Consider the following 11,894-nt stretch of genomic DNA (forward strand, 5'->3'; position numbering starts at 1 on the left):
AATTATTAGTTTCACATTAAAGCATTATCAGCATTTATTTGAATGCTGATAACAACCTGCTATACTGTTCTCTAACAGGTTGAATGAAGTTGGCAGCAAAACATTTGTAATTACATAGATCTACATGAGTGGAGACCACGGCAGGCCCACCAGCAGGAAAACGACGCCCATCAGTGCTGCTCGTCCGGTTCCACTGGTTTCTGTGGTCGTGTCACTCTGTCCCTTCTGCTGGTCAGAAGTCAGAATGCAGCGCTTCATATTTCCAGCTTTGTCCCACACCAGCAGCTCGGCTTGAGCCAAGCAGCAGCTGGACGTGTACACGACCCACAGGGGCTGCGATGAAGCCAGTCTCCACTCAGACACGTTCAGAGGGGGCTCCCCTGTCCGTAACCTGGCTGTGCGGTGGTGGTGATGCCGATGGTGGCCGGTTGTTTTGTTTTTGTGTGGCTGTTGATGCTCCAGGTTGGGCAGGGTCTCCTCAAAGCTGTCCTCCGTGGGTGGTGGCTTGCTGAAAACTCTCAAAACACCGCCGCCTTTCTGCATCTGGAGGGCAGCGAGGCCAGAGTGGACATCGTCAGACACGACCATAGACATTCTCCAGCTGGACTTGGTACAATCCACCGGACAGTGAGACTGGATCCGTGCAGCAGAGCAAGATGGTGGAGATCTGTCAGCATCCTGTCAGAAAGCAATGGCAATGACCATTCAAGGAGGAGTCTGTACTAACGCCTGAAAATATGAATCAAATACTTTCTTTTGCTCACCAAAGGGATCACAGTTAAAAATGTCACTGCGTAGTTTGATTCCAGTGAGTTCAGTGCGTGAACGGTGAGCGTGAGCGTCACAGTCGCTCCAGCCTGAGCCGTGGCAGGAGTGAGGAGGCTCACCTCTGCATCGGAAGAGTCTTGTTCCTTAACAAACAACCTGATTAACAAAAAGTCCAAATTTGCATTAACGTGAGTGACAATTTCTAACATGGAGTTAAAGAATCTCCCTTCAACAGATTCCTTTCTATTCTGTCTGCGTACCTGTGTGGCCCCCTTGTCAGAAGATAACCCCAGTCATCGTCAGCTGTTAGATTAAAAAGTTGAGCAGGACCGTGGTTGTAGACGGTGAAGATCACCACTGTGTGGTGGCCTGGTACGAGCTGGGGGGTCGACGTCATCTGAGGAGATTGAGGTGCACAAAGTGATAGGTGAACTATTAAAACGACAGAGCTAAATTACAGTAAATGGACAAAACTGGACGTGTTTATTTACATGTCCAGTTATTTGGTAATGACTAGAAAAGATCCCTAGATCGGCTTCAAATTAAAAGGTTATTTTAGTGTTTGTTATGGAATCTTGGCAAGTTCTGATAACCTTAAATTTTGTTTGACTGGTCAAACAAAAACTGAATTATTCTACCCTTGAACACTTGATTGTTTTTTAAACTCACTTTAAAATATTCTGTTTTTGAAAACAAGCAGGAATTTTCTCAACATTTGTCTGAGATTAGCACTAACTTAGATTGAGACAAGCATAGAAAAGTGAAAATCCACTCAGCTATACCAAATTGATTCAAAATAATTCTTTTTTTTTTTTTTACCATTATCTGAACGTGAGTGGGCTGAATCTTCTCTGTGGAGACTCTCTCCAGCTTATTCCCTCTGCTGTCCAAGCCTACAAGTTGAACACTGAAGGGAACTGTGGGGACGTGGTCCACGAAGCCCACAAGCTCCTCCAAGCCGTGGTCAGACGCAGACGAAGACTGATTCAGCTTCACCTCCTGAAGACTCTGTCCTTCAGCACCAAGCAGCGTCGCGTAAAACGACCCCTCTGGAGGGGAAGATTGTCCCGTCACAGTGAGCACCAGGAAGGCTGGGGCACCTGAAATATATATGTATGGTAACCACACATTAAAGTAGCAGAATTTTTAAAGAGACACATTAACACCCAACAAATAAACAAAGCTTCACCTGCCACAGGACTGCCCTCCACTCTGGCCAGACCTGGGTGTGTATCATTAGTCACAGTGGCAAAGTAGTACAGGAAGTCTACACTGCTGTCACCTGGTAGTATGAATCAGAAAACAAAGATTTCTTAGACTGATCTTTCACTTCCGGCCATGTTAAAACATACTGTAGATATGTTTTTTGGGGTTTTTTTTGTTTACCTATCACAGTGAAGGTTAGGTGATCGCCACTCTTGGCTTGCAGCTTCCATTGACCAGCCTGAACAGGAGGCAAGAGTTTGATACGATACAAACCCTGGAATTGCTCCAACTCTGCTAGATGGCCTTGCTCTCTCAATATGGATTGTCTTTTGTCTGAAAATTAAGAAGACGTTAACAGGTTACTCAGCCATCTTCAGGTTGAACTGCAGCCAGACTTCAGACCAAATCACAGAAGTTTTGTCACATCGCACCACCACTCATCCCCCTGCACTGACTCCTCATTCACTCCAGGGTACACTTTATTATCTCAGGCTTTGAATGGCCAATCACCAGTATATATGTTGGGACTTTCTAACAGATCCCTAAGATTGTGTGAGCACTGCCTGCTGGTTGTGCCACGTACAACGCTGGAAACTAGAAGTGACAAAACCTTCTCAGCAGCGGTACAGGACTCTGCAACACTCTCCCCTCTCCTTTGAGTTTAAAGCTTGTTTTACAATAGCTTTTAATTAACTATTCAATGTATTTATGTCTAATGGGTTTGATGTTTTTTGTGGACAACTCTTTGTGATTGATAGCTTGAAAGGTCCTTCATAAATAATGTTTTACATATTTATTTATTCAAAAGGATTTGTAAGAAGGTAGTGGTGAACTGCGTGTACTTTTAACTCAGAAGGAGAAGAAAAAATACTTATGCTTCTTGATATAGAATTCCATATTCAGATACGTTCTCCTGACATTGTATTGGATGACACACTTTCGGAAACCGTGCAAACATTACCTGACGGACTGGTGAGGATACACTCAGTCATGGTGCCCGTTATGTGTAGGATGATGTTTACTACTGAGCTGTCAACTCTGAAGGAATGTACAGACATTAACTCTGGATCACTTTTTGCACGTAAGAGGGTCACCTGAGAAGAAGAGGGTGGTTTGGTATGCAGCTTTGATTCACAGCTGAAAGTGTGATATGTTTAAAAAAAATATGGAGTTAACTATTTACCTTGTCCACAGCAGTGTTGTCCTCCACTATGGTGGAGACCTTGTGGATGTCAGAGTTGGTGGTGAATACAGCCATTCCTCCTGACACGAGCGACAGGGAGGAGTAGAGAGAGAAGCGATTGGGGGACAGAGGTTTCTTACTGCTTCTCTTCCTCCTACTGCTTTTCTGTGTCTGCTCTTCAGTGAGGAGAAATGTTATCTGCAGAAAGTCCAACCACAAAGGTAAACACAAATACCTCTTCCTATGTAGCTGTCTGCTTGTGATTTCAGTGTGTATGCCTTGTTGTTCAAGGCCTACACAGCAAGTGCATTAAAGAAAAATCAAATAATGTGGCTCATAAATATAAATACTGATGTTTCCATAATTATTAAAATATATTTTAATTGTACAAATACTGAAATATTAAAATTATTTCATAATCATTAATTATTTTTTCGCTATTTATTTGGATTTTTTTGCGCTTTATATTGTCTTAACATTTGATTGGCTTCCCAGGACAGCCATTCAATTTTCAACCAATCACATTGTCTCTAACAGTGTCAAATCTGCTGAATGATTTGGAGCAACAGGTCACATTATTTGAAAAAATAAATTTGATAACAATAGATTTTTTTCCACATACAATAAATTCAAATGTTAATAATTTTATAAAGAGTTAAAATACTTTACTTGTTATAGCTACATTTACTCAGCTGTTAATCTCAATAACGCTTCTATTGCTGGGATTTTTTATTTATTTTTTTATTTTATTTTTTATTTTTTTAAGCCTTTTCTTTAAAGTTGAACCCACCTTACTCCGTTTCTCAAGCGCGAGCGCCTTCACAGCATCAAAGAGATAAGCGTCTTTGGGAGAAGCGTCAGTGAACACAAAGATTTCAGACTCTGGTGGGCTGTGTGTGAGGGCCAGCTGTGAACACACATACAGGTCGTTAGCATAAAACATATTTTTGTTTTGGGCAGAACTCACTTCTTCAAAAAGCCTGGCAACTGAGTGTTGAGCAGAAACAAAGGCACAAATCAAACGACATTGGCAAACACTGCCATCTTGTGGATAAAAAGGAGACCTACAACTGTATTTAACAGTCTTATAGAAAGTCATTACTTATTACTTATACACTGTTTGGCACAAATAAAATAAATATATTTCAAAGTTTAAATATGATGTCTTTAGTTTAGAAAGTTTGGAATAAAAAGAAAAAAATAAAAGTAAAAAACTTGTTTTACTATCATTTTCAGCTGCATTATCTACGAGATAATTTTTCAGCTGCATTATCTACGAGATAATGTTTCAGCTACATTATCTAAGAGACAATAAATGTTTGTTTTTTTTAATTATTAAAACAAAAACCTAGGCATTGTGACATTCTTTTGAGTGCAGCTCGACTTTTGCATGATTTTCAGGGCCAGATAATCTAAGCCACTTCCTCTTTGCCAAGTAGCTCAAGTTCAATCAGATTGGACAGCAAAGATTTAAATACAAAAGACTGTCACGCATGAGTTAGAGAAAAACTAGAGAATAGTTGGTCAGCAACTGCTTTGAAAATCAGGTCTGGGTCTTTATAGTGTTCTTAATGCCATAAAACATTATCTACAAACACTTTTTTGTTTAGTGTTATCAAAGTGTTACTGAATCTGCGTGTCTTTCAAAGAAGCATGAAAGAGTGACTTACAAAAAGAAAAATAGCACATAAAACTCATTTCTAACTTCACCCGTTGTTATTTTTTATTAAAATTTAACTGTATTCCTTTAGGATGTATTGTCACCATAAATACAATTTCACCAGTAGGGCTTCCATATTACAATAATGAGGAGCTTTTGTTTACTCTGAATATTTTAGCTTCTAAATTTACCTGAATGGCAGAAAAACACATTTCTGGTTCATCTCCTCCTCCGAGAGCCATCAGGGTCTCCATGTGCTCCAGGAACTGGTTTGGATCTTCAGCTTCATAAACCGGTCCAAATTCTTCAAAATTAAAGAAATATATTATTGTGAAAACGATAAAATTAAAGTTATAAGAAAAGACTTTATAATAAATGCAATCCAAATACTAAATTACTTTAACAGTTACACAATTTGTTTTTTCTGTATCTGTTGTTCTAAGAAAGCATAAAAAAGAAATTGGTTAGGTTAGGGTAGGGTAGCGTTTTATTGTTCTGTATCATAAGATATAGATATTTTCTGCATTTTCTTACAATAATTTTTTTGACAAACATTTAGTTTCATGATTCGGCTTTTTCCTTGAAAAATAATAGGATAACTGGTGATTGTTGCAGGATAAAAAGCTTTAGAAGGTCACGTAGCTGTGGTGGATGGTGCATTTTTATCAGGAAGATAGAAAAACCTTGCTGATAAAGCCCATGCAAGTGACAACAGATCAATCAAACCTTCATATTTTACCTTGAATCTACTGAAATAAGGTAATCAGAAATTAAACTTTGTTCATTTTCAAACATTCCCTTGCTTTTAGTTGTATATTTGATCATTTTCATATTCTAAATTTCACAAAACAAGATTTGCATTAAAAGTATTCAATTAGAGCAGAAGTGCTTAGTTTTTTTTACATACATGACAGACATGTGTTGATGTCATGATGATCAACACACAACTACCATACTTAAATGACAAGTTCCCCTATGCTTCCCCTTTGGAACAAAGCGTGCCTACTTGTCATGCTGCCTGTAAAGGCGAGGAAAAGATGAAGATGTAAACTGTATGAAAGAATAAATTGTTGTGCTACAGCTCCATTTACTTGTGAAGCGTGTCAACAAAAAGTGAAGATGGGGTCACCTGGATCATGGAAGGGCACAAGCAGAAAGGTGCCAGGCTGCTCTGCACGGCTGGCTCGGCTCTGGATGATGGAGTGAGCCCTGAGTCGGGCGGCGGTGATCTCCTCGAACATGCTGCCTGTGGTGTCCATGACAAACACCAATGCAGGAGCCTGCCTCACGCTGAAGAGCCTGTCAGCGGATGTTTTTCATTGATTCAAGCAGTAGTTCTGAGAGTAGTAGCCGTTTGGAGCATTTCATAGGACTAGTCTCAACTTACTTGAGGAAGGCCTTGTGGCCCACAGTGTCTTTAAGGTCTCTCAGGGCAGTCTGGGTGGCTATGGCAGCCAAACCTGCAGCTTCCACATGGAGGTAATGGTGAGGGGAGAAGATTAATGAGGAGGTGTCTTTGTTGATCCCCCCCGTGGCGCTCAGAAGACTACTTTTGTCTAAAAAGCCTCCATGGCTGCATTTGCCTGTAAGAGAAAGGTTGGTTCTGCTGAGGTTCACAGGCCGAGCAGAAAGAATGAATAAATACCTCACAATTTTTTTTTTTTAAAAAGTAACCCACTGAGCTGGAGGTGTATGAACTTTTACCTTTAGGCTTAGAAGGAAAAGAGCTGGTGGTGGTGTACCCGGTGGTGAGCAGGTTTGAGTTTTTCAGAGTCGGTAGGAGATTGTTTCTGCAGGTAGGAGTGAAGCAGTTCTTACAGGTCGGAGTATCTTCTGCCAGAATAACAAACACATTTTCAGATGTAACTAAAATAGTTGGAACACAGATGATAACTTTACATTCCTCATTATTCTAAAATAATTACTCAGTGCCTCTTTTTAATACAACGTGTGCTGAGAAGGAACTCTTTAGTGACACACAAAGTAGAATACTATGTAAGAAGTACTAAGTACCATTATGAAAGTGTGACTTGTTACTGGTTATATAACAAGCAACAAAATTCATTTGTGCAGTCATTTCAATTTCAGTTGCAAATATCACTGACTACGCACCGTAGTTACTAAAAGCTCTGAGTCACAATATGCACCTTAGCCGTATATATATATCCAATATACTGTGCCATGAGTATCCACAAGAAAAAGTGAAAAATTGCATTACCATGTGTACTTTTCTATTTTTCATTGTAAATTATATTTTATTTTATTATATATGCAGAATAAAAAAAAAACCATGCATTGGTATTTACAAATAGCATTAATAGCAGATATCCATTTATCTTGATGTCAGTGACATTTTTATCATATTAAAGATCTGAATGGTTTACCTTTAGCTACAGGAAAAGCAGGCTCATCTGGCTGCAGGAGATGCAGGTAAATTGATTTTTTGCCCATCTCCACCCAGTTACTATGACTGTAGAAATCCTGATTCAACAAAAAAATTGTTTCACCATGAAGAAAAAAAACAACTTTTATTTTTCCAAACCCTAAGACTGAATAGCTCTTAACAAAAATGAAAAGAACAGAAACTGTCAGGAGGACAGTATTATGATTATTATCAGATCTCAGATCGATCCAAGGTTCAGTTTGTACCTGTAAGGCATGGGACAACTGACCCAAGCTGTGACGGGCGCTCGCGTACTCTTTGGCTCGTACTGAGAGAATAATCCGAGTCCAGAACTCCCGAAGCTTCGCAATAGAGTCGTCAATTCTTTCTGAGTCAAAGTGGTAAACCGGGTTATATTTAGTGGCGCTCTTAAGGTCCATGTTTGCGTTGGAGTTCACCACGTCTCTCACGGCTCTCCAGAATCCACGCCCAAGGTAAATCTGTGAGGGAAAAAAAAAAGAGTTGGTGCCTTCTGATGATATGTAAGCTTTGATTGTTATCACAATCAGTTCTTATTTAACCACAATGTGATCCAGAAAAGACAGAAAATAAACAATGTCAACATAACCTCACATTTTTCTCTCCTTGGAGGTCATGCTGTTTTGTGGTGTCCCTCAGGACCTCCAGGGAAACTTTGATGATGGCCTGTTCTGTGATGTACTGGTGTGTGTATGAGTCAAAGGACAGAATCAAAACTTTGGACCAGAAGTTGGGAAAGAACCCCATGCATGGTGACACCAGCAACAGAAGGGACCAGAACATCTGTCTCTGGCGTCTGACGCAGGTTCCTCTATCTTGTGACATAATGAGTCGGTAGGCAAGAAGGTCTAGAAGCAAGACTCAAAATTCAGACAGTTGCTTAGCAAATTATCCATTCTCCAAAAAAAGGACTGGATCTGCAGTTTGGAAGAAGAACACCAAAAACAGGGATTGCATCAAAATGTTGATTATCACCAAACCATATCGTTTAATAAGATGTTTCCTTTTTCTGTCTTTATTTTCCTCGCCCCACTTCCACCCATTCCTCTTCTTGTTCTCAGCCTTTTCTTCTTATTGTTCTCAATTTTGTTTAACAAACACAATAAGCTGGGATGTTCTCACAGTCTCATGCTTTGTTTCACTGTTTCCCAGAGACACTGAAACAAAGCATGTGGCCTGTAAACAGCATCTCCCTCCATCCCATCAGTTTATATTCAGCAGGTGTCACATTGATGACTTGAGCGCATAAAACACTAGTATGGGGTCACATTTCTTTTTTCTTCCTATCCTATCGTTTTTTTTCCAAGAAGTTTCATTTTGCCTGTACTATTTTAACTAAACAGAAGCTAATTTTTACCTTCCACTCTACTTGAATATCTCTTTTCTGAGGTCTCTTGAGGGTCTGTTAAATCCAAACCATCTGCAGTAGAACATAATCAAACCGTCTTACCTTGGTTCAGGGAGGATGTTTTGCAGTGTTCTGGCTTTTTCCTGATATCAAACTTTTTTAGAGAGATGTCACGATACAAAACCACAGCAAATCAGAGTGCACATGGCAACACCGCAACCCGTGAAGCTGAATATTCTTTTGCTGGGTGTAGCCACATATACGTATCTGCATGTGAAGTAAAAAAAAACAAAAACTCTCAATTGTCTGTCCTTGGGTCCTTATTTGCAGCTGGTAGAGAAAAAATAACAAAGGAATGACAACCAAGATATCAACTTTGAAAAAACTTTGTTGCCCTTGGATAAGAGTCTGAGTGGTGCTGCTGGGTCTTCACTTTGTTTCGTACTGTTTCTTACCACGAGGCAGAAGATCTCATTTTGCAGCCTCCCCATTGTAGCCGCCTGCTCCTTCTAGCCCCCATTAATCCATGGTGCATTGATTCAATACAATAGGGTTGCATATATTACCAACCGGGGTGTTCAGGCTAGGCATACCCCAACCCCCCTCCATGCCCTCCAATCATCACTCTCAATTTCCCTCACAAGGTGAAAAAAAACACTTCTTGTCAAAAACTTTCACTTCCAGCCATGTGTCTCCTCTCCCTGTTCACCAAGACTTTTGATTGATTCACAAAGCTGATGTCTAGGTTGTTTAAGACAAAACAGAAAATGATCATCCTTTTTGTCTTTCTTGTCAGTCAATATTATTTTTCAAGAGGATTGGCTGATTTAAAAAAAGAGAAGAAAGACCTCGCAAATACTATTGCATTACACGCAACAACAAAAAACAGGATTTTAAAGTTGTAAGTGAGGGAGGTGGAGTCTGCTAAACCCCAGACTTTACTGGAAATCGGCTGACAGTGATGGTTTCCTGTTCACCTGTTTTTAAATGTACCAAGTTTTCTTGTTGAGCTACTTTGCAGTCAACCCAGTTCAACCACAATATGGCTTCTGTAAACCAGGAATTGCATATTTCAAATGTAACAATTTATGCTATATGTTCTCTCACATATAATATGCCAGAGAAAAACACTTTTATCACAAGCCATATACACAGATGACCCTTCTGGATGCCAAGTGCAATGACTTCCCAGCAGATGCACAAGATGCTTAAAGATTCCTTTCACGCTGCAAAGCAAGAGAAGCTTTTCTTTGTGTTGTAGATAAAAATTTGTGACCCAAAATCCAGGAACTTCGGGAGGTGTAAGGACGCCTCCTGAATACATACTAGAGCACTCCATGTATTGTTTTCCTATGTTCCCATTTATACTTTTTTTTCTCATTTTTGTTTGAGCTCTGTAGTGCTGTTTTCCTCCTCTGTCTGGTCTGTCAACAAAATACAGTAAAGCTAAAAATTTGAAAGTTGTCACTAGATAATCTTCCACAGCTACAACATACAATTCTCAATAAAACTACTGCAGGAGCTAGCATACTTTGGCACACAGAGTTCACCATCAAGCACCAACTGTCATCAAATATCCTTTTTGGAGCTTTAAATATTGTAACCACATCCCACAGTATTTTAAAAGCAAAGATGGACAGTCACTTCCTGCAGTCAGAGTTAATAGAGGACAAAATGGGTATTTTGTGTGTGTACCTTAGTTAGATGTTGTGAATTGCAGAAATTATTTCACATTTTGATATGTGGTTGAAAACAAAAACTTTAAATTTAATAAGGCTGACATAAAGCAGAAAACAAACAAATAAGACAAACATTCTGGATTAATACATACCCTTTTGGTTCAGTCAAGCTTAAAAGTTGTTAGCGTAGACGTTACTGAAACATATCTAGCTCTTTCAGCTTAAATATGAGATGTTGCTGTTTTCTAAACATAGATCATATTTCTGTTTTCTTCTTGTTTTCTGAAAGAAAACGGAAATGTATTCAGTTTTCTTACAGCACTAGAAACTATTCCAAGATGTTTGCAGCAAGCTAATAGATCAGCCATGAAGTGTAAATGTAGTTAAGTCATTCTTATTTTATATTTATAACTATTCAAATTTTCATAGTTAAAGAAAGAAGGGAAAAGAAATTACTTACTAGTTTTTTATCCGTAAGCAACTGGGACCAAGTGAAAACCCAAAGCCCCACCCACCTGTTTTTCTTTTACATATAAGTGCCTGGTACCAGTGAAGTTTCTCTTTATTTGCAACATCATCCCAGGTAGGTTTATATTTATGCATTTTTCTACTTCTTTTTTCTTCTGTCCTTCATGTTTCTACGTTGTTTAGGATGGTGTACAATATGCATTTGTTATAAATATCACAATAAACAGGAACTACATTGGTTTTATTTGTATAAGTGAAGAAACATATCTAGTGACACAGAAAGGTTTGCTTGCATGCCACGGTGTAAAACTGTGATTCCCCCTCCTTCACTAGTTCTCATAACTCCTTTGGTTTGCCCTCACCACAAACACCAGGAGGCTATGCTTTCATTTTCAGGTGTGATTTCAGCTGTTCTTGACTGTATATTCTCATAGCCTAAACAATATTTTGTCTTCCTAAATGATCTATGTCTTTTTTTTTTTTTTTTGCCTAAAACATCTTTTGGAAAGAAAAAGGTGGTGAATTATGTTTTGCCACTGAATAAGCTCATTATTTTAGGAAGGTGTCGATTTGTAAATTTGATTCATATTTTTCCTATATTTACTTACAGTCTAAATCATTTTACAGGTAAAATTAAAACGCCTATTAAGGTTGTATTTTAGAACTACTGTCAATTCTCATGCCAGGATCTATTTTATTGGACATATAGCTTTCAATTTCTCATATATTTGAGTCATTGCACTAAGGCCTGCTAAATTCATATTATTGAAATTACAATCTGAATTATCACATTGTTAAAGAAAGTTGTTCAAATCTCATCACAACTGTTTTTTTTTTCTTTTTGTTTTTTTTTACAACAGATCCTTTGCAAATACATTTGCACAACAGGCATGACGATAAATTGGTTTGGTCTGCTGACAGCTCTGAGAGAACAAGGTATGGAGAGACATTTAAAAGCGTTCCTCTGACAGAAAATGTTTTAAAACAATGAACAATTTTGAAAAAGAAATGATCTGCTTTTTAGTAAAACATTATGAAAAATTCTATGTCAAAAATATGTCTTCCTTTGCTGCTTTAGTTCCTCTGAAGAGCATTGATGCTCAGCTGGAGGTGAAGGACCATGTAGCTACTCTGGTCTCCACTCTGAACTATGAGAACAA

At 38.8% G+C, this 11,894-nt stretch overlaps 1 protein-coding gene across 1 annotated transcript; it reads right to left on the bottom strand.

Moving 5' to 3' along the window:
* Positions 1-16: 16 nt before the first annotated feature.
* Positions 17-9,079, bottom strand: vwa7 (von Willebrand factor A domain containing 7). The gene is made up of 18 exons (XM_008426020.2): positions 9,043-9,079; positions 8,690-8,854; positions 7,834-8,156; positions 7,467-7,700; positions 7,202-7,298; positions 6,522-6,650; positions 6,205-6,400; positions 5,947-6,116; positions 5,009-5,121; positions 3,948-4,064; positions 3,158-3,355; positions 2,936-3,068; positions 2,155-2,307; positions 1,958-2,050; positions 1,588-1,868; positions 1,029-1,165; positions 765-924; positions 17-678 (listed from the first exon to the last, which is right to left on the bottom strand). The coding sequence occupies exons 3-18, from the start codon at positions 8,062-8,064 to the stop codon at positions 121-123; spliced, it is 3,000 nt and encodes a 999-aa protein (XP_008424242.1). The 5' UTR covers positions 8,065-8,156; positions 8,690-8,854; positions 9,043-9,079; the 3' UTR covers positions 17-120.
* Positions 9,080-11,894: the final 2,815 nt, after the last annotated feature.

This window comes from Poecilia reticulata, linkage group LG13 (genome assembly GCF_000633615.1).
Source record: "Poecilia reticulata strain Guanapo linkage group LG13, Guppy_female_1.0+MT, whole genome shotgun sequence".
Classification (NCBI taxonomy): domain Eukaryota; kingdom Metazoa; phylum Chordata; class Actinopteri; order Cyprinodontiformes; family Poeciliidae; genus Poecilia; species Poecilia reticulata.

Excerpts from the sequence above, each read along its gene's own strand:
- vwa7 (XM_008426020.2), bottom strand. The coding sequence starts at position 8,064 with ATGTCACAAGATAGAGGAACCTGCGTCAGACGCCAGAGACAGATGTTC. Across the intron at positions 6,401-6,521 it reads TTTTCCTTCTAAGCCTAAAG|GCAAATGCAGCCATGGAGGC; the intron begins GTAAAAGTTCAT and ends TTTCTCTTACAG. Across the intron at positions 3,069-3,157 it reads ACAACACTGCTGTGGACAAG|GTGACCCTCTTACGTGCAAA; the intron begins GTAAATAGTTAA and ends TCTTCTTCTCAG.